Raw genomic sequence first — 18,979 nt, 5'->3', positions numbered from 1 at the left:
AATAACAGAATAAGAATGACTTGTAGTATCATACAGTACTTAGGATCTATTCACAATACATGTGTGCCCAAATTGTGCAGTACATACAATTTCTATGCTATAAACAGTATACAAGCTTGTACTGTTTTCATCCCATACATGGCTACTGTTTGGACCTATTCCAAAATAATGTTCTTCTGCCACCCTATTCAGAACCATAAAAACAACATACTGTATATACATTTTTTGCTGGTTCATGGCAGCAGGTACACTAATACCTTCAGCCCAACGTAGAAGGTTTTTGCTTTTCATTTACATTGGCTTCTTCAAAAAGCTTTATTTGCTTTTTGTGGAAGCAAAATCACATACAGTGAATATAAAAATGCACCCCTGTTAAAATGCCATATTTCTGTCATGTTAAAAAGTCCTACAAAGATGAATCATTTCAGATTTATTTCCGCCTTTAATCTGACCCGTTATTTGTACAATTCCAATGAAAAACAAACTGAAATCATCTAAGGTGGAAAAATATAAATAACAAAAATAAAATAATGTGGTTGCATAAGTGTTCACACCCTCTTATATTTGGGGATGTGGTTGTGTTCAGAATTAGCCAATGACATTTAAACTCATGGTAAATAGTATCAGCACTCCGCTGCCATTATTTATAGGGATTCTGATTTGTCTCATATAAAGTTCAGCTCTTCTAGTAGGCTTTTCCTAGCTACAATTTCCTTAGTTACAATTTTCAGCAAAAGCCGTGGTCCATAAAGAGCTTACAACAGATCAAAGGGATCTGATTGTTGAAAGATATCAGTCAGTCAGGTATATGTAATGACTTTTCCAAGGCTTTACATATACCACGGAACACAGTGAAGATGGTCATCAAGAAGTGGATGAAATTTGGCACAACAGTGACATTACCAAGAACTGGACGAACCTTGAAAATTGATGAAAAGACAAGAAGAAAATTGGTCCGGGAGGCTGTCAAGGGGGCCAACAGCAACATTAAAGGAGCTGCAGGAGTTTGTGGCAAGTACTGGTTGTGTAGTGCATGTGACAACCATCTCCCGTATTTTTCATAAGTCTGGCTTGTCAGGTAGGGGGCAAGACAGAAGCCTTTTCTAGCAAAGAAAAACCACCAAGCTCAGCTATGTTTTGCCAAAATCTACATCAAGTCTGCCAAAAGTATGTGGGAGAACATGTTATGATCTGTTCAGACTGTACTTTAGGCCATAATTTAGGCCACCATCTGGGCTACGGACACCATCTTTTTTATTTTACTCTTCCATCTACTTACCTTTTGCTGCTATTATATATCTATTAAGGGGGAACCGTTGGGTGTACTATAGAGATGAAGCTGCAGACAGAATAGCTCTCTTTAGAACAGACAAGTGCTACTTTGGAGCATTTTCTCCAACTATATTCCAATCTATTTGGATAAAGCTTTATTCTCCTGCACTAGTCTGTTATGAGCCCTGGCGAAGCACTTAAATGCTAGCCAGGCTAACGGTCAACAGCAATAAATGAACTGCAATTAGGCTAACTTGGTACAAGCCTCTTGTAAACCTAACAGGAGCTAAGTGGGAATATTTACCCCACAGACCAGGAGGTACCCGCATTTTGGGTCCCTTCTATTATAAGCCTAGGGCTAAAAAATCTAACAAGCATATCAGCCCAGTGACAAACTAGGTTCTCCCATGACTGACCATCTAAGAGGGACTTTGCACAGGTTAAATGATTCTACACTGGAGAATTGAAAGAAATCAGCTCTTTAGCTATATTAGTTTTAAGAGTACGATCTGTGTGAACAATAGGCAGCTTTTCATCTTGTGCGACCTGTGTGAAGAATAGGCAGCTCTTCATCTTGTGTTTACCTTTAACCATCTCTGGAAGTGCAGTTGCTCCTGTTCGTTAGGACACTTATTCTCCTGGTATTCTATCTATTCAGACCTTGAAACAATCATTTTCTTCACATGATGAAATCTATTGATATATACTCCTAAGCTCCATAATGCTCCTGATGATCCACGTAACACAGTGGTGAAACGCATTGAGTAAAAATTGGAGTTATTGGGTCTCAACAACTTTGAGCTCGATAGCCCTAAAAAATTGGAGTTTAATACTTCAAGTCTCTTACACCATTAATGGGCTTGAAGAATTGGGATCTAGCACAAACAATACTGCTAGATCTCAACAACTTTGCTGATTGGAGCCCAATACTTCGAACCTCACATTAAGAAGTTCGAAGAGTCGAAACCAAACAGCATCATCAGTGTAGAACCAACAAATAGCTGTACAAATTAGTTATTCTGATGGTGTCTAGATTTGAGAACACCACCAACGAATCAGAGACTAATCAGTGGCTGGAGATAGAATCCTCCTTATATTAGTCCACAATAATTCATCGCCTATTCATCTAATACCTTCTCCTATTGTTTGGGGAAAGACTTCAAGTGGATTCAATCTAAGGGTCACAGTGTCAGGCGACTACGCTAACTGTTTTTGGGTTTGTGGGATGATTTTAGCACTAGACCCATCATAGCAACCAGCTGACACATATCTCCAAAAACTGTGTAATGCGTGTCCTAAAATCCGTTACACCATCTCTTTAATGTTTTTTGTGTATTTGTGAAACTTGTTGTGCCCTAGTGTGTTCTATTTTAAGATATTTCCTAATAAAATGTATTCTTTTATTCTAAGTCCCCTCTGTGACAGAAGGTTTGTTTGGTGCAAAGCCAACACTGCACATCCCCAAAAGATCACCGTACCCGCAGTGAGGATGGTGGAGGCAGCATTATGCTTTGGGGCTGTTTTTCTCTTGCTGGAACTGGGGCTTTAGTCAAGGTGGAGGGGATTATGAAGAGTTCCAAATATCAGTCCATTTTGGCACAAAACCTCCAGGCCTCTGCAACAAAAGCTGAAGACAAAGAGGTATTTCTTCTTTTAGCACAATAACCCAAAGCATACCTCCAAATCAACCAAAGAATGGCTTTGCCAAAAGAAGATCAAAGCTTTGGAATGGCCCAGCCAGACCCCAGACCTAAATCCCATTGAAAATCTGTGGGTTGACCAAAAGAGGGCGATGCAGATGAGATGCCCTCGCAATCTTACAGATTTGATGTGCTTTTACAAAGAAGAATGGGCAAAGATTGCCAAGTCAAGATGTGCCATGCTGATAGAGACCTACCCTAAAAGACTGAATGCTGTCATAAAGTCAGAGGGTACATCAACAAAGTATTAGTTTTAGGGTGTGCATATTTATGCAACCACATTATTTTAGATTTTTTTCCACCCTAAAACATTTCAGCTTGTTCAATGGAATTGTACAGATAACGGGTCACATTGAAGTAAAATAAAACTGAAATGATTCATCTTTGCCAGATTTTTTAACATAACAAAACATGGCATTTTAAAAGGGGTGTGTAGACATGTCATATCCACTGTAAGCCCTACCAACAAAAGTTTCAGGTTGTCTGCTCACTGGCCAACTGCCTAGCTCCTCAAAGCAACACACAAGTCTGTAAAAATATTAATGACTACCATGGGCTTACACCACCTGCTGTTGCCTGAGTTGGAAGTCCTTTATGATTAGCTCACACATATCTTCAATAGTAAATTAATTTCCACAGGAAAAAATCCACTGTAGATTTTAGAATGGATCCATGTCAAAAACTGTGGGTATTACATGTGGATTTTGACACAGATTTGTCATTTGAAGGGTTGAAATCAGCTGTGAAAATCCGGAGAATAAATTCACATGCTAAGGATTTAAAATCCACAGGTCAATTTAAAGGGGTTTTCTAAAATGTTAATATTGATGACCTATCCTAAAGATAGGTCATCAAAATCTGATCAGTTGGGTTCCGCTGCTTGGGACCCTCACTGATCAGCTGTTTGAAGTGAGGGCTGCAGCTGCTTCAGTGCATACCAGGTACAGCACTGTACATTGTATAGCCATGCCACATAAACCATCTCAGTCCCATTCACTTGCCGCATGAGCACCTAACAGCCGTCCCAGTGACTAACACTCTTGCACTTTTACACAGGAGCGATAGTCTTTCAGAGAATAGAGCCGGTGTGGGCCAGAGATCTCTTCCAGCCTTTTGTCTCTATTCACTTAAAGTTGCTCAGTAGTCATTTCATTTTGGTGAGCTGAAACGGAACAACTAACGACTTATGAGTGGCTTCTGGCCCAGTGTCCTGCCGAGGGCCGTGTGTTAATAGGCTGTCAGGCGCCAGTAATCACTTGTTTGAGCAATTATTTCGGCAACTATCAGCCCATGTGAAGGTACCTCTCGGGTTTGTTCACACATACTAGAAGTGGTGTTGTTCAAAGCCACATAACTATAGTTCAGATAAAAAAAGCTTTGTTTTAGGAGTTGTTTTGCGCAGGTCTTATCCTATCGTAATTTTTTTGCCCCATTGTCATCAGTGGTAATGCGGAGAGATCATGTGTCCTAGTTTTCTGTGATTTACCTAAATCTAAGATTAAAATTGTGCTTATGTTTCATTTCAACACGAAGGGCATGTAACTTATAGGAATAAACTCGAGCCCAAAATTACCGTATGACTTTGGTTTTTCCAGCAGAACTTCATCTGGAAAAAAAGAGAAGATATTTAAAAACATGTACAAAAATAGTAGCTTTACCATAAAAGATACAGTTATGCAAGGATACAGTTGTACATTGAGTGCTGTGACCAATCACAGGCAGCACTCAGCTGTCATTCATGAATGGCTGAGCGCTGCCTGCGATTGGCTGAGCGCTTAGCCAATCAGACACAACTCTTCCTGCAGGTGGGGATTTTAAATCCCCACCTGCTGAAAGAACTTCAGAGCAGTGCAGGGAGAACAAGTGGCTAGAAACGCCTGAGCAGCGGCAGACAGGTAACTATATATATATATATATATATATATATATACACTACCGTTCAAAAGTTTGGGGTCACATTGAAATGTCCTTATTTTTGAAGGAAAAGCACTGTACTTTTCAATGAAGATAACTTTAACCCCTTAATGACATGGCCTATTTTGAGCTTAAGGACCAAGCCTTATTTTTCAAATCTGACATCTGTCACTTTCTGTGCTAATAACTTTTGAATGCTTTTACTTATCAAGGTGATTCTGAGATTGTTTTTTCGTGACATATTGTACTTTATGTTAGTGTAAAAATTTCATCAATAAATTTTGTCCTCATTTGGAAAAAAAATCCAAATTTACTGAAAATTTGGAAAAATTCACAATTTTCAAACTTTGAATTGTTTTCTTTGTAAGATAGAAAGTCAAACACCACAACATAGTTATTAATTAACATTTCCCATAGGCCTACTTTACACAGCAATCATTTTTTAAGTGTTATTTTACTTTTTGCAGACTCCACAAAGTATATAAATTTAGCAGTAATTTTTCACATTTACTAGCAAATTTCAAAATCTAAATTTTTTAAGGACCAATGCAGTTCAGACATAGTTTTGCCGAGCCTGTATATCAGAATCCCCCATGAATTGCCCCATTTTAAAATCAGCACCCTTCAAAGTATTCAAAATGGCATTTAGAAAGTTTATTAACCCTTTAGATGTTTTACAGGAATTAAAGGAAAGTGCATCAAAAATTAGAACAGTTCCTTTTTTCTACTGATTTTCAATATAAAACCTTTTTTTTAATATAAAACAGTAGGAGTTAGCAAAGAAACAAAACTTGGAATGTATGACCCAGATTCCACAGTTTTTAGAAATGCCCCATATGTGGACGTAGCCTGTTGTATGGGCACATGGTAGGTCTCAGAAGGAAAGGAGCGCTTCTTGTCTTTTTGAATGCAGATTTGGCAGGAATAATTTTCAGACCCCATGTAGTGTTTGCAGTGCCCCTGAGGTAGCAGTACATTTGAAACCCCCAATAACTGACCCCATTTTGGAAACTACACCCCTCAGGGAATTTATTAAGGGGTGTAGTGAGCGGTTTGAACCCACAGATGTTTGAGGAATTTTTTTTAACAGTTTGAGTTCAATACGAAAAAATCCAATTTTTCACATAATGTTTAGCTTTAGGCCCAGATTTATATTTTTTACCAGTGGCAGAAGGAAAAAACGTACCCCATGATGCGTTACCCAGTTGCTCTCGAACACGGAAATGCCCCATATGTGGATGTAGCCTGTTGTATGGGCACATGGCAGGACTCAGAAGGATAGGAGCGCTTCTTGGCTTTTTGAATGCAGATTTTGCTGGAATAATTTTCAGAGCCCATGTAGTGTTTGCAGTGCCCCTGAGGTACCAGTGCATTTGAAACCCCCAACAACTGACCCCATTTTGGAAACTACACCCCTCAGGGAATTTTTTAAGGGGTGTAGTGAGCGGTTTGAACCCACAGGTATTTGAGGAATTTTTTTAACAGTTTGAGTTGAGAACGAAAAATTCACATTTTTCCAATAATGTTCAGCTTTAGGCCCAGATTTTCATTTTTCACCAGGGGCAGAAGGAGAAAACATAGTCCATAATGCATTACCCAATTACTCTCGAGCACGGAAATGCCCATATGTGGATGTAAACTGTTGTTTGGGCACATGGCAGGGCTCAGAAAGAAAGAAGCGCTTTTTTTGAATGCAGATTTTGCTGGAATAATTTTCAGACACCGTGTAGTGTTTGCAGTGCCCCTGAGGTACCAGTGTATTTGAGACCCCCAACAACTGACCCCATTTTGGAAACTACACCCCTCAGGGAATTTTTTAAGGGGTGTAGTGAGCGGTTTGAACCCACAGGTATTTGAGGAATTTTTTTTAACAATTTGAGTTGAGAACGAAAAATTCACATTTTTCCAATAATGCTCAGTTTAGGCCCAGATTTTTATTTTTTACCAGGGGCAGAAGGAGAAAACGTACCCCATGATGTGTTACCCAACAGGGAAATGCCCCATATGTGAATCTAAACTGTTTTTAGGGCGCAGGGCTCAGAAGGGAAGGACTTAGCATGTGGTTTATGTACAAGCTGTGCGAAGTACATCAGGGTAAAACGTCAGGGCAATAAAAAAATTAAAATTTCAGGGACGTGTGGTAGATCTTAAAACACTCATTTATACAGAGGCCGGGTTGTGTGGGGCACGTTTCACACTGGTATCTGGTGTCTTTTCTTATCTCCTGTTTGTAGCACACTCTGCACCTCTTTTGGGGCCTTCCCTTCGTCGCAGTGGAGGGAATTTCACTGAGAAAATGCTGCCCTGGTACAATTCTTGTGGCCTCGCTTCCAGAAGTACTGGGCCTCTCCCCCACCTCCTGGTCCCCAAATATTAGGTCCTTGATAACTTCCTCTTGAAATTCAAGGAATGTCCCCCTGTGGCCTGCACCTCGGAACAGCACGTAGGCATTATACAGTGCCATCTGTACGAGGTGCACGGCCAGTTTTTTGTACCACACCCGTGTTTTCCGCATGGCTCTATAGGGCTCCAGTACCTGGTCTGATAGATCGACCCCTCCCATGTAATTATTATAGTCGAGGACGCAGTCTGGTTTGGGGGTCTCTGCACTGGTACCTCGTACTGGGCAGGGGGTACTGCTGTGGCCGTGTATTGTCGTCAACATAAGGACATCCCTCTTGTCCTTATATTTAACGCACAATACATTGTCGCTGCATTGGGCCCGGCTCTCACCCCTTCTGAGCAGTTGCCCAAGCAGCCTCTTAGGGAGGCTTTTTTGATTTTTCCGAACAGTGCCACATGCCACTGTTCCTCTGGAAGCGAGGCACTGAAACAGGGGGACACTGGTATAAAAGTTATCCAGGTACAGATGGTAACCCTGGTCTAATAGTGGGTGCACCAGTTCCCACACTATTTTCCCTGTTACTCCCAGCACGGGGGGGCATTCTGGGGGCTCAATTTTAGTGTCCTTCCCCTCGTAAATACGGAACTTGTGGGTGTACCCTGATGTACTTTCGCACAGCTTGTACAACTTCACACCATACCGTGCCCGCTTACTGGACAGGTACTGGCGGAATTTTAGCCTCCCCTTGAAGTGTACCAGGGACTCGTCTACTGCAATGTTTATCTGTGGGGCATACGCCTGGGCAAACTTGGCGTTAAAATGGTCTATTACGGGCCTGATCTTATACAACCGATCGTAATTGGGGTGATCGCTGGGGGGGCACAGCTGGTTGTCATTGTAGTGCAGAAATTTTAAAATACACTCAAAGCGCGTCCTCGACATCGCCATGCGGAACATTGGGGTGTGGTACAAAATATCGGTAGACCAGTACGCCCTGATTGTTGGCTTCTTTATTAGCCCCATGGTTAGTATAAGCCCCCAAAATTTTTGTATCTCTGGTGCATCCACAGGGGTCCACTTATCGGGTCTGGCATAGCTGGAGGTGGGATTTTGTTGAATAAAATTCTGGGCGTACAAATTAGTCTGGGTAACAATGTGGGCAATGAACTCTTCTGAAAAAAAAAACTTGAAGAAGTCCTTCCCTCTGAGCCCTTCCGGATCAAATTGAATCCCTGGGTTCCCAATAAAATCAGGGATCTGGGGTCTGTAATCTTCCGGGGTACTCCAGTGAGCATCTGATGCATTGGGGTCAGTGGCGGTCCTTGGACGCCTTCTCGGGGGTGCAGGGAGCTCAGACTCGCTGGATGAGGATGAGGAGTCGGAGAATGCCAAAAAAGTGGGGTCGTCATCACCACTACCTGAGTCCGAGTCTGATGCAATGATTGCATACAGTTCCTCTGAAGTGTACCTCCTGCGGGCCATATTTATATAAAATGGGGCACACGGGGAAAAAGTTTTATTAGATGGGACACTGCGGGATGGGGTGACCACGGGACGGGGGTCGGAAAGAACGCGGAAACTTATGTGGTGTATTCACGTAAGTGTTTTTTTTTTTTTTCTTTTTTTTTTTTTTTTACACAGACGAATACACTGACACAACACGGACTAACGACATGCTACACACTAGACGGACTAACTAAACGCTACACTAACTAATAACGGGTGACGGGACAGGTAACGAAATGGGAACAACAGGAACTTTTTTTGTTTTTTTGTTTTTTTTTACACAGACGAATACACTGACACAACACGGACTAACGACACACTACACACTAGACGGACTAACTAAACGCTACACTAACTAATAACGGGTGACGGGACAGGTAACAAAATGGGAACAACAGGTTTTTTTTTTTTTTGTTTTTTTTTACACCAAGGGATACACTGACTACACGCTGCGCTACACTACACTGCTGATCGCACGCTACAGCTCACTCACTACACTTCTGATCACACACTACAGATCCCTCACTCACTACACTACACTGCACTTCTGATCACTCACTCCACTCTGCTACACTACACTGCCTGATCAATCACTCACTACACTCACTACACTACACTGCCTGATCAATCACTCACTACACTACACCACACTGATCACTAACACTCACTCCACTACACCACACTGATGACTAACTCCTCTCCACTACACTGATCACTAACTCCACTCTGCTACACTCTGCTACACTCTGCTACACTCCACTACACTCCACTACACTCCACTACACTACACTACACGCCTAATCTACACTCTAATCGCACTTTATATTCAGAAAAAACACAGTAGGTGCTCTCTGTACAAGCACCGGAAACACACTGCGGTGCTTGCACATGGAGCCCCTACTGTAAACAGCGCGAAGTCCGCTGCTGCGCTGTGATTGGTCAGGGAGTTTTTCCCTGACCAATCACAGCGATCGTGGGGGAGGGACCGCTCTGATTGGTCCCCAGCCCGGATGCCTCACTTGTCTGCCGACGATATCAGCCAGGATCGCTGCTGTGTCGCCGCGATTGTCACCGCGGCGACACTTTAATGGCATGACGTACCAGGTACGTCATGTTGCGGGAAGTATCCCGCTACCATGACGTACCAGGTACGTCCAGGAGCGGGAAGGGGTTAAACTAGTCCTAACTTTAAACAAATGCACTCTATACATTGTTAATGTGGTAAATGACTATTCTAGCTGCAAATGCCTGGTTTTTTGTGCAAAATCTACAAAGGTGAATAGAGGCCCATTTCCAGCAACTATCACTCCAGTGTTCTAATGGTACAATGTGTTTGCTCATTGGCTCAGAAGGCTAATTGATGATTAGAAAACCCTTGTGCAATCATGTTCACACATCTGAAAACAGTCTAGCTCGTTACAGAAGCTACAAAACTGACCTTCCTGTGAGCAGATTGAGTTTCTGGAGCATCACATTTGTGGGGTCAATTAAACGCTCAAAATGGCCAGAAAAAGAGAACTTTCATCTGAAACTCGACAGTCTATTCTTGTTCTTAGAAATGAAGGCTATTCCATGCGAGAAATTGCTAAGAAATTGAAGATTTCCTACAACGGTGTGTACTACTCCCTTCAGAGGACAGCACAAACAGGCTCTAACCAGAGTAGAAAAAGAAGTGGGAGGCCGCGTTGCACAACTAAGCAAGAAGATAAGCACATTAGAGTCTCTAGTTTGAGAAACAGACGCCTCACAGGTACCCAACTGGCATCTTCATTAAATAGTACCCGCAAAACACAGTGAAGAGGCGGCTGCGGGATTTTGGGCTTCAGGGCAGAGTGGCAAAGAAAAAGCCATATCTGAGACTGGCCAATAAAAGAAAAAGATTAAGATGGGCAAAAGAACACAGACATTGGACAGAGGAAGACTGGAAAAAAGTGTTGTGGACGGATGAATCCAAGTTTGAGGTGTTTGGATCACAAAGAAGAACGTTTGTGAGACGCAGAACAAATGAAAAGATGCTGGAAGAATGCCTGACGCCATCTGTTAAGCATGGTGGAGGTAATGTGATGGTCTGGGGTTGCTTTGGTGCTGGTAAGGTGGGAGATTTGTACAGGGTAAAAGGGATTCTGAATAAGGAAGGCTATCACTCCATTTTGCAACGCCATGCCATACCCAGTGGACAGCGCTTTATTGGAACCAATTTCATCCTACAACAGGACAATGACCCTAAACACACCTGCAAATTGTGCAAGAACTATTTACAGCAGAAGCAGGCAGCTGGTATTCTATCGGTAATGGAGTGGCCAGCGCAGTCACCAGATCTGAACCCCATTGAGCTGTTGTGGGAGCAGCTTGACCGTATGGTACGCCAGAAGTGCCAATCCACCCAATCCAACTTGTGGGAGATGCTTCTAGAAGCGTGGGGTGCAATTTCACAAGCTTACCTCAACAAATTAACAGCTAGAATGTCAAAGGTGTGCAATGCTGTAATTGCTGCAAAAGGAGGATTCTTTGACGAAAGCAAAGTTTGATGTAAAAACAATGTTATTTCAAATACAAATCATTATTTCTAACCTTGTCAATGTCTTGACTCGATTTTCTATTCATTTCACAACGCATGGTGGTGAATAAGTGTGACTTTTCATGGAAAACACAAAATTGTTTGGGTGACCCCAAACTTTTGAACGGTAGTGTGTGTGTGTGTGTATATATATATATATATATATATATATATATTATTTTTTTTTTTTTTTATTTTTTTTTACACATGCAAGGGATGATTTTCAGGGAAGGGCTTATATTTAAATCCCCAGTTTCCACAGAGCTTCGTTCACACGTTTTCTGCAAATCCGTGCAGCGCTGGTTTCTGCACAGCACGGATGCGTGCAAAACAATGCTTGTGTGAACGGTGCCTTAAGGGGTTAAAGGGAACCTGTCAGCTTGATCTTACTGTCCAAACTGCAGGCATGATGTTGTTGAGCAGGAGGAGCTGAGCAGATTGATATATAGGTTAATGGGGAAAGATTCAGTAGTACTTGTAATTTATTCACTTATATCTCTGCTCATTCTAAGCTAAACAGTCCAATGGGCGGCCCTATCAGTGATTGACAGATATCTATGTATGACTGTATATGCAGGACAGGCTGTCGATCCCTGATAGGCCCGCCCATTGGATTGTTTAGCTTAGAATGAGCAGAGATATAAGTGAATAAATTGCAAGTTCTTCTGAATCTTGCCCCATAAACCTATATATCAGTCTGCTCAGCTCCTTCTAACATGATGCCTGCAGTGTGGACAGCAAGTTCAAGTTCACAGTTGTCTTTTCACTGAAGAAAAAAAGGGAATTTCCCTTGAAATCTTAGCTCCTTCCTGAAATCATCGGTTGGTTTCTTGTTTTATTGCTGAATACACTATAGAAGCTTAAACCGCTGAGGCTGGCTTTGCCAGTAATTATTTTTCTCCAAATGGGGAATTTCCTTTGTACCATTAATGACGTTCTATTACTAAGTATTCTATATGTAAGTTTTAGAAAACAAAGTTTAAAGGTTCCTTTTTTCACTAGAAAGATTCCAGCTCAGTTTCAAATTGCAGGTACCCCATCAGACAAACAAATGGCAATACAGACATGGCACATAATAATATTGCTGGTCATCCCTTGTTTCCTTGCACTTCTCCAGTACTAGGGGTGCTGCTTATTGGCTTTATCTTGCGGGTATAGTGAAATACTCTAATCACCACTACGAATGTCTACATTAACACAATCAGTACCATTGAACACTGGAGTTAGAAGTACAGAGCAGGGAATTGTGGTAAATGTAGTTTCAAGCTGCATATCCCTGGGGATGCAGTGGTCATCTTGGAAGATAGCGATGTGGGGAAACATCAGAAATGGAGAACAGGATAAGAAGGTAATGGCTCTAATTTATACCCATAAACAGCTGTACAGAAACATGCCACAAACACCTTTCATGTCTGGGATTTTTGAAAAATTCGCTTCACAACCAAAATACCCCTTTATGTTCTTCAAAACAGGCACGGAGCGTTGGCTTCTGCTGCTCTAGCAGGCACCCTTAGACCCTATGTGAAGTGAACTCAAGAAACTGGTGCAACCTGCACTGGACGGTACATGACACCAGTCTATGTGCAGTCTGATATTCATAGATCTCATGCACTGCATATGGTATTCTAGTCTGTGAAAACGGATAAGGATAGAACATGCAGTGATTTTTTTTTTTCACATGGACTATTGGGGATGTGAACAGCCTCATAGGCTATTAAGGGGTTTTCTGGAGAGTAACAATTTTTTCTGACCACTGGGACCCCCAAGAATCCGGAGAACGGGGAACCCATATCCTCCCACTTCTCAATGCAGGATCGGTTATCCCTAGGTCCGTAACATTGCAGTGAATGGGCCGCTGGTCGCGCATGAGCAACTGCAGCTCCATTCCTTTAGTTCGTAACAGCCACCCTGTAGGAGCGATAGTCTTTCAGAGAATGGAAGCAGTGCAGGCCAGAGATCTCTTCCAGGCAGTATTGATGAGTTACCACCAATATATATATAATACTAGTGGCATATACACTGAACAGCCACTTGATTAGAGATACTGGCTCTTTCACGATTCCATTGTTGCATGGAAATTAGACCCGTGAGCATGAAGTGCAACATAAAATCAAGTAAGGAAGTTTTCAGGGGATCAATTTTAGTGTGAATCCACATTAGAGTGGGAAAATTGAGCGATCTAAGCGACTTAAAAAAAGGCCTGGTCATCGCTGCTAGACTAACTGGGGCCAAGATTTTAAAAATTGCCAATATTATATTGAAAATGGTGCGAGCAGGGAAAAACATCCGGCAAAAGCGGATCCTGTGGACAGAATCAGCAGCGGAATTTAAAGACGTTTCAGATTTTAAATCCACAGGCTGTCAATTATTTACTATAGATTTGAGCTCGCATTTAATCCTTTTTAACTTCTTGAGTTGCACGCCCGGAAATTTTCCGGGCTATGTATCACTATGGGAGCTGCAGAGCACAATGCCACAAGCTGTAACATTGTGTTCTGCCTGCACAGTCCCACAGAGAACAAAGCAGGAGGTTGAGAAGCAGGAAGATATTGCCGATATGACGGCAATCTCCTGCTTCTAATGTCCTGCTTTGTTTACAGGTTGCTATAGAGACCATCGGCTTGTCAGAAGCAAGCAGATGGTCTCTGTTGCAGGGATAGCTGGTGCTTGGCTGTCAGAGGACAGCTAGGTACCAGCTCTTACAGCAGAGATCAGAGAAAACCTCTGATCGTTGCTGTGTTAACCCTTTACATGCTGCAGTCTATGTGACTGCAGCATGTAAAGGGCTGCCACCATGGGACCCCCCCCCCCCCCCCCCCCAGAATGTGATCAGGGAGTCCTGATGGGTCTCTGTGGAAGTCCCCTAAAGGGACAAAAATAAAAAAAGTTAAAAATTATTTAAAAAATAAAATAAATAAAATTAAAAAACACTTGTCTCCCTTTACTTTGTGAAAAATTAAAAATAAAATTACACATGTGGTATCCCTGCGTCGTAATGACCCAGAGAAGGAAGTTAGTATATTATTTAACCCCTTAATGACACGGCCCCTTTTTTTCTTCTTTCCCCATTTTTTTTTTCCTCCCCCCGTTTAAAAAATCCTAATTCCTTTATTAATCCATTGACGTCGCTGTATGAGGGCTTGTTTTTGCGGAATGAGTTATATTTTTCAATGGTGCCATTTAAAGTACCATATAATGTACTGAAAAACTTTTACAAAAATCTAAGTGGAGTAAAATGAAAGAAAAATGACATTCCACCATCCTTCAGTGCGTTTTGTTTCTACGGCACACAAACTGCAACAAAAATGACCTGAGAACTTTATTCTATGGGTCAGTACGATTACTACGATACCAAATGTGTATAGTTTTTTTTACTGTAGCACTTGTATTTTTTTTCAAAGACATTTAATTTTTTAAAATTATTTTCTGCTGCATTTTCTGCGCGCAATAACTTTTTTTTATTTTTCCATCGACGTACTTGAGCAAGGGCTCATTTTTTGCGGGACGTCCTGTAGTTAACGTTGGTACCATTTTGGAATACATACAACTTTTTGATCGCTTTTTATTGCATTTTTTCTGGGAGACAGGGTGACTGAAAGTGCATTTCTGGCGTTCTTTATTTTTTTTCGGATTACGTTCCCTGTGGGGGGTAAATAATGCACTATTTTGATAGATCAGACATTTACGGACGCGGCAATACCAAATATGTATTTTTCTTTTATGATTTAGATTGTTTTATTATAGATATGGCAAAAGGACAGTGATTTAACTTGTATTACTTTTTTTCCCTAATCTCCCTACAAATCTTTTCACAAAAGTTATACAAAACATTATATATACCCAAAAATGATGCCATCAAAAAGTACAAGCTCTCCAGCAAAAAACAAAAACAAAATCTACACAATTAGGGCTTATTCACATGGACGTATATTGGTCAGGTTTTCACGCCCGACCGATATATGCTGCCCCTCTCTGCAAGGGGAGACAGCGGGAGGGGGCTGAAGCTAGTGTATTGAGCGCCCGCCCCCTGCCACTGATTGCAATGGGAGAGGTGGAACAGGGCAGAGCTAAGCCTGCTCCACCCCTTGCAAACAGTAGCAAGGGGCGAAGAGGGGGGCAGGAGCTCAGCAATCTCTGACCAATTTTGCATTTTTAAACTTTCAGCCATTCATTCAGCTATTCATTGAATGAATCAAGTGGCTAGACAGTAGGAGGCTCAAGTGGCTAGACGAGCCTGAGCCCCACAGTGGTGGAGAGATGAGTATATATAATTTTCATTTTTTTACACAAGCCAGGGTTTATTTTCAGAGCAGGGATTATATTTAAAGCCTTTCCGCGAAAATCAGTGCAGTGGTTGCATGCGTCCCATTGCTTTCAATGGAGCCGGCAGCTGCGGCGGCCCTATTGGAAGCAATGGGAGAACATTGTGATCCTCTGCCACAGCTGTGACAGCTGTGGCAAGGGATACTTTACTTCCCGCAGGGAGTCCCCTTGTCACTGAACACTGACAGTGCTGTCAGTGTTCAGTGACAAGGGACTGCCCACTGAGATAAAGAAATCCTCTGCCATAGCTGTCACAGCTGTGGCAAAGGATCGTGATCTTCTCTGTATGTTCTCAATGGGGCCGGTGCTGCTGCCAGTGGCCCCATTGACCACTAGGTGAAACCCCTGGATGTGACAGCATCCAGGGGTTTCACATCGTGTAAACGCACACAGGTGCAAATTCTACAATGTCGTCCGCTCCGGTCACGTGAATTTTTGACGCATGCGTTTTGCATTTTGGGCCACTCACACCAGCATTTTTTCATGCGAGTTATATGCAACATGCTCTATTTTGGCGCATATTACACGCACATAACAGCAAGATAGTGCATAGGGATTGGCGGCACGCAGCAAGCATGCAGGTCATTGCGTACTTGCTACATGCTAGCATTCTCACAGTTGTGTGAGCCCGGCCCAACATGTGTGTGTGTGTGTGTGTGTATATATATATATATATATATATATATATATATATATATATATATATATATATATATATATATATATATATAATATATATATATATATATTCGGTCTCATAGATTTGGCTGGGTGATGTGGTACCACTTTATCGTTTGCCGTACATCAGTACACAATGAATATGCTGAAATAGAAAACACATAGGAAACTGTATCAAACTTTTCCTGTTAAACAAGACACGCGATTGCAGGTCCTGCAGAAATATTGTAAGGGCAGCTTACCTTGAGACTGCCGCCTTCTGTCCATCTTGATTAAATCTAAAAAAGAATTGCATTGAGTTACTGGTCACATTTGTAGGCAGGTTCCCTCTCTACGCCTCCTTCCTTCTCCTAACCTCTCTGTGTAATATGGGCTGCTATGACGGAACAGTTAGGATGCTTTCACATGTAGCGGAAAAATCCGCCCCACAATCAGCATGACTTGGCCAAGTTTGCTGCAAAATTCTGGCAGATTTTGCGCTTTGAAAACCTGCAGCAATTCCGAGATACATCCATGTCAAAATCAGCATGTGGATTTCTCCATGGCAAATTTTTACGCTTTGTACAAAAGGACCCTTAAGCTGGTTTCACAGTCTTTTTTTGCAAAAATGCCAATTTTATTGCATCCTGTTGCAGTGGCAATTTTGGGGTTCAGATGTGTGTTGTAGGTCAATAGTAAAATATGAAATGCCCTACAAACATTGAGAAAGATTTATCAAGTGTTTTCCTGGCATACAAAAGTGACACAATTTGGTGCAATCCCTGCTTATACAATAATGTTGCAATTTTTTTGGCATCTACAACATGCCGCTTTTTTTTTTAACATACATAGCCTGTCAGGAGATGAAGCTCGAACAGTTTATGCATAATGTACACTGGAAATTGTCACACAGAGGTGCTGAAATGTACCTAATGTATAAAGGATTGTGAACTTCTACATACATTAGGCCCATTGTGCACCAGCAGGGATCATTAAGGGCCGAAACAGATGGGTGCAAGCACCAATATGCTCGCCGCTATGGAGAGTATTAGCGCATGAACTGTGTTTTCAAAAATTATTATTCAAACTATGTTAGTGCACACATGTTTGAAAAAAAATGCATGAAGACTACATGCGTTCCAGATGTGTTCTTTTTCCACAAAATTTACGCAACGTATAACGCATCTCCTATCATATTGCGTGCATTGCGCACCCCCTATTCCATAGGGGCCTTTCGTGTGCAAATGTGTTGAAAAGTAGAGCATGCTGTTTAGTTTTTTTTGCGCAACTGAACTGCGCATACAAAGTATGGAAATGTGAAGGAACCTATTGAAATCAATGGGTTCTATTCTCTGTGTATTGCTCGTGCAAAATACGCCATGTGATACAGCCCTAAGGGGTTAAATAAATGATCTCTCTAAGGCGGGGCTCACATGGGTGAATTTGGATTCCACACTCGCTGTTCGTGCAGGAGATCCACGGTAAAACATGGGCATTGAAAGTCATGCATTTTCGCTTTTTCGTTCACACTCATGGATACGAATTGCATATTCCGAGAGCAGAAGAAATATCGCAGCATGCTCTATTCTGCCGCGGAATCCACGTGGACAGCCTCCATTGAAGAAAATGGAAGCCATCTGATTCGCAGCGCATACACAATTAACATTGCACATGGGCTGTGGGCACCCGCATCATTGCTAAGTGACAACGTGGGAAATACAAACAAAAAACCCGTACTACACATGACCAGCGTTAAGCCGCCGTGGTCATTTGCAATACAATAAAAACAGGTACACAGGGTGACCGACCAGTGCTCACAGCCAGAATCTGCTGCGAGCCGCGTGCAGAATCCAGTCTGCCCATGTGAGCCTAATACTACTAGTTTTCACAAGGCTTCAGGGAAACTTCACACAACAGTAGATTCTTTAATCAGCAAGTTTAGCTTTAGTCATGTGTAACTTCCTCCATACTAGGGATTTCCCCAGACTGCAATAGTCTGTCTAATGATACAATAAAAAATGCAACATGCCGGAGACATCGTATGTAGAAGTCAGTCTATCAATGGAAATAAATGGCGAGCACATTATATGTCCACTACAATACATTATTAGATTAGTCCTCACTATGATGTCCCATGATGCCTGCATCTCCGCTTCTTCATTATGAATATGGTAACAGTAGCAAACTTCTGAAGAGACCTACCAATATTTGAGTAAGTAATTGACCTAAGCTAAATACAATGTTGCCATTTAGTGTGAAAGTAATAATACAATGCGGTTCAAAACCAATATTGTAATACAGTAACAGGACAAAAACAAGCACTGGCTGTATGCAAGATCACATAAATACAGTACACATACATACTCAATACAAACATGCGCAGCTATGCCTAGTTACTGCATACTCACTGCATGCCCACACTTCCACATGAGCACTATTAGAGCAGAAACGCATGGGCTTATGCCCGTACTTGTGCATGAACGGGTTAGTTTTTTCTTCTTCTTGGGCCAGAGCGCAGCAGTTTGAAAAAGACTGCGGGAAGATAAGTTCTCCCCGATCTTCCCCGTATGATGTATTCACTACGTGCAGGGAGCATAGGGCATGTCCTACGTTTTTTCGGACGGAATATACACGACCGAGAAATGCATTGAAATCAGTGGTTTGGTTTTTTCCCATTTTACGGCAGTGATTATCACGGCCGTATAA

The 18,979-nt window shown here is 41.9% G+C and overlaps 1 protein-coding gene across 2 annotated transcripts in view; it reads right to left on the bottom strand.

The window, feature by feature from the left end:
• The window catches only part of LOC136631339 (interleukin-18-like), a 43,311-nt gene that overhangs the window by 5,227 nt on the left and 19,105 nt on the right, over window positions 1-18,979 (bottom strand). For both annotated transcript variants that reach the window (XM_066605600.1, XM_066605598.1), the window contains exons 2-3: window positions 16,537-16,572; window positions 4,546-4,578 (exon numbers count right to left, since the gene is read on the bottom strand). In XM_066605600.1, the coding sequence (XP_066461697.1) occupies window positions 4,546-4,578; window positions 16,537-16,561 (58 nt within the window). In that variant the 5' untranslated portion in view covers window positions 16,562-16,572. The remainder of the gene's footprint in view (window positions 1-4,545; window positions 4,579-16,536; window positions 16,573-18,979) is intronic.

This window comes from Eleutherodactylus coqui, chromosome 6, assembly GCF_035609145.1.
Source record: "Eleutherodactylus coqui strain aEleCoq1 chromosome 6, aEleCoq1.hap1, whole genome shotgun sequence".
Taxonomy (NCBI): domain Eukaryota; kingdom Metazoa; phylum Chordata; class Amphibia; order Anura; family Eleutherodactylidae; genus Eleutherodactylus; species Eleutherodactylus coqui.
The sequence above is the reverse complement of the archived record's forward strand: the minus strand, read 5'-3'. Positions and strand labels throughout refer to the sequence as shown.